The sequence below is a fragment of the Daucus carota genome, chromosome 5 (assembly GCF_001625215.2).
Source record: "Daucus carota subsp. sativus chromosome 5, DH1 v3.0, whole genome shotgun sequence".
NCBI lineage: Eukaryota > Viridiplantae > Streptophyta > Magnoliopsida > Apiales > Apiaceae > Daucus > Daucus carota.
In genome coordinates this window covers 35,773,129-35,776,365 of record NC_030385.2, presented here as the reverse complement: position 1 = coordinate 35,776,365, position 3,237 = coordinate 35,773,129, and the positions used below count along the sequence as shown (strand labels likewise).

Genomic DNA, 3,237 nt, shown 5'->3' with positions numbered 1-3,237 from the left:
CATTAATTAATGGTAGAATAAATATTTATGTTGAGAGAGTGATAGGATTGAGACTGATAATCACAATGATGCTGATGACAGTGAATATGATGAATGTGAAAGTGAGGAGAGTGAAAATGAAAGTATTGATATTGAGGATGAATATGACATACAATACAAAATTTTATTAAAGTGCCACATAATATCCATATAGCATCCAGCATTTTTCTTTTAATTTTATCAGCTGTCACCTAAGCAAAAGTTAACGTCCGTTAACTTTATTTGAACAGAAGGACCCAAATCAGAAATATTAAAAAGTTCAAGAACAGTATTTATTTTTTTTATAGTTCAAGGACGTAGATCATAAAACCAGTAAAATTCAAGGACGGTTGAATTTATTTTCCCTTAATTCCAGGCATTGACTTTGTTTTATTAGCATATTCTTGTGCATATCCCTACCCCTACTGTCACGAGACTTGCAAAGCGAGAAGAATATCAACCACGTGCCATCACGTGATGCTACCCGACAAGTACACTGCACAAAACTAGAAATAGAAGATAGAAAAAGAAATTTCTTTTAATAGAAAGAGGAGAAAATACAAGTCAAGAGAAGTATGAAAATTACTTGGCCTTGAATCAAGCAACCACAAGTATTACATTTTCAATAAAACCCTACATCAACATAATGAAAAACAAAGAGCATACGATACAAGCAGATTAACAAATAAAGATATACGAGAATATATGAACAAATTTACCGACCGGGTTCGGTGTTATCACCTCTTATCCCCCGTCAAGGCGCTACTCGTACTCTACCAGCCTATTGCAACAACAAGATCTCGAAAATCTCATACTTATCGATTTTCTAATAAATCTATGATCTCGATCAGAATTCCATCTTCACCAAAATCCACCGCTCAGAGATGAACCCAATAATTCCTCCAAATACTCGGCACCTAAATCTTCGAAAATCACAATATTTTCCGATTCTTCGATCTTTTGCTTACTTTTTCGGCTCACAGATTTTCTCCTCAACGAATGCTTTCTCTTCAAGGCCATCACCGGAGAACACCCTTCTTCAACTCCACACTTCATCTCTTTCAGCGACTCCTTAACTCTCTCCACCGGGAAATTAAGAATCGCCGTGGACCCTCTCATCGAAAGCGCCGCCTGATCATAAGCCATGGCCGCGGTCTCAGCATCATCGAACGTTCCAAGCCAAACCCGAACTCCATTTCTCGTCGAATCCCGAATTTCAGCAGCGAATTTTCCCCACGGGCGTCTCCGAACTCCCCTGTAGGCCTTTTCTTTCTTGACCTTTCCGCTTTTTGGACTCGAACTCACCTCTTCCTCTTTAATTTCGTCACAAAAATGCGGTGCTGCTGCGGTTTCGGATAAAATGTCGAAGAGTAACATTTCTTCGGAGTCATTAAAATCGAACGGGAGCGAGGAGAAGTTGAAATCGAGGCAGTTCGATTCGATGGATTCGAGAGGAGATCCTAAGGACGATTCCGGCGAGAAGTCCGGAGATGAGTATCTAGTGAAAGTAGAATTCATAGCTGATATCAAGTTGCGAATATAGTGAATATTTTTTTTTTTTTTTGCCAAAATTATAGTGAAGTTTTTGATTGTTGACAAAGTTTACGTGCACTGAACCCCTTTATAATGGATATATGGATTAGTATTATATTAGGGGTCGTTTGGTTGGAGAGGAGGTATGGGGTTGGAATGAGGAATCGGGTTAAGCTGGTATGGGTTTGATGTATCATATCTGATATCAGGTGTTTGGTTGAGTGATGGAATGAATATGGTTGAATTATAATATTTATGAGTTATTAATTGTAATTAATTTAAATTATTATTAAATTAATATTTATATATATATATATTTGAGTCATTAATTTCATTTTGTATTAATAATCTACATGAAATGATAAAAATAGTAATGAAAATAAAAGGAAAAGAGTTTGATTCCTGAAACTCATGTTTCATACCCACCTCCCCCCTTGGGTATGAAAATCTCATACTTTGTGGGTTTGAGGAATGGGTTTGAGGGAAGAAAATTTTCAACCAAACACCAAGTATGGGTTTGGAATGAACAAAACCCATACCTGATAACAGGAAAGCGCGAACCAAACGACCCCTTAGAGGGTTTGGGACAGTGGGGTCACTTGTTTGTGTTCTTCTAAGACAGGACCGCGCAAGTTGAAGGTAGGTTTTTACTGCACGTGGGTCAATGGACCCGGCGGCGGCTCGGGACCCACCAACATGCATTTTGTGACGTCATCACCTGTCTGAGTTAGGTCATGATTGTCCACGTGTCAAGTATTCAGCTATTTGCTGCAGCCTTGGAAGGGAACTCTTTTTACAAATTGACAGGTGGATAATAAGGTAAAATCACAGGGTGTTAATTAAACTGTTAAATGACCTTTGTCTTCCTGGGATAAACAAAATTAAACCAAAAATATAAACCAAAAAAAAAATATATTTTTATTAAGAAGTACTGATTCAATTAAGTTGCTAAGTTGTTGGTTAAATCCTCACGTGGAATGAAAAGGCAAGAGTCGTAAAGGTATTACGAATTTACGATTGCTGGTTTTCTAAAGAGTAATAACAAATTACAAGTAGTTTTGTAAATTTAAACTAGATATAAATTTGTGAAAGCTGATATTTGAAAAGGTTGTGCAGTTGCCCACGTGGATATACATATAAAATTGAAGGAAAGATCCTCAAAACTCAATCAATTTTAATATTAATATTTACACACAGAAAGTCGCAAACACATCAATTAAAAAGCGCAATTAGACTGATTTTGCACTTAAATATTCGAAACACACAGATTCATAGTACATGGTCTGGTTTCACTTTGTTTCATATAATAATCCGGTAAGTAAATGACGAAACTGATCTTATCTAAATTACGTAATCAACCAACTAACTAATTCTAGTGCACCCAGGGTGAATCTCGGAAAAGACACGGGGGACACGTGTCCCTTTTAATTTTTTTTTTTTACAAATTTTCATCATTATAAATTTTACAAAATTATAAATATAACGTCACAAAATTATAAAATATATAAGTATTTTTCGAAAATTTATTTGGTGCCCCCAACATTTGTGTGCTAGAACCGCCCCGGGTGCATGTCGTGAATAGCCAGCAAAACAAGAGAATTAGGTGATTAATTAACTACCAGTGCAAGTGAAGTGAAAAGTATGAGGTTTAACTTTAGGGAGTCAAAGAGCGTGCCTCTTTAGATT

General features: G+C 36.5%; 1 protein-coding gene across 1 annotated transcript; it reads right to left on the bottom strand.

Moving 5' to 3' along the window:
- Positions 1-538: 538 nt before the first annotated feature.
- Positions 539-1,621, bottom strand: LOC108221998 (ethylene-response factor C3). Its single transcript, XM_017395873.2, has one exon. It carries the CDS (start codon positions 1,534-1,536, stop codon positions 880-882), a length of 657 nt encoding a protein of 218 aa, XP_017251362.1. The 5' UTR covers positions 1,537-1,621; the 3' UTR covers positions 539-879.
- Between the last annotated feature and the right edge of the window lie 1,616 nt (positions 1,622-3,237).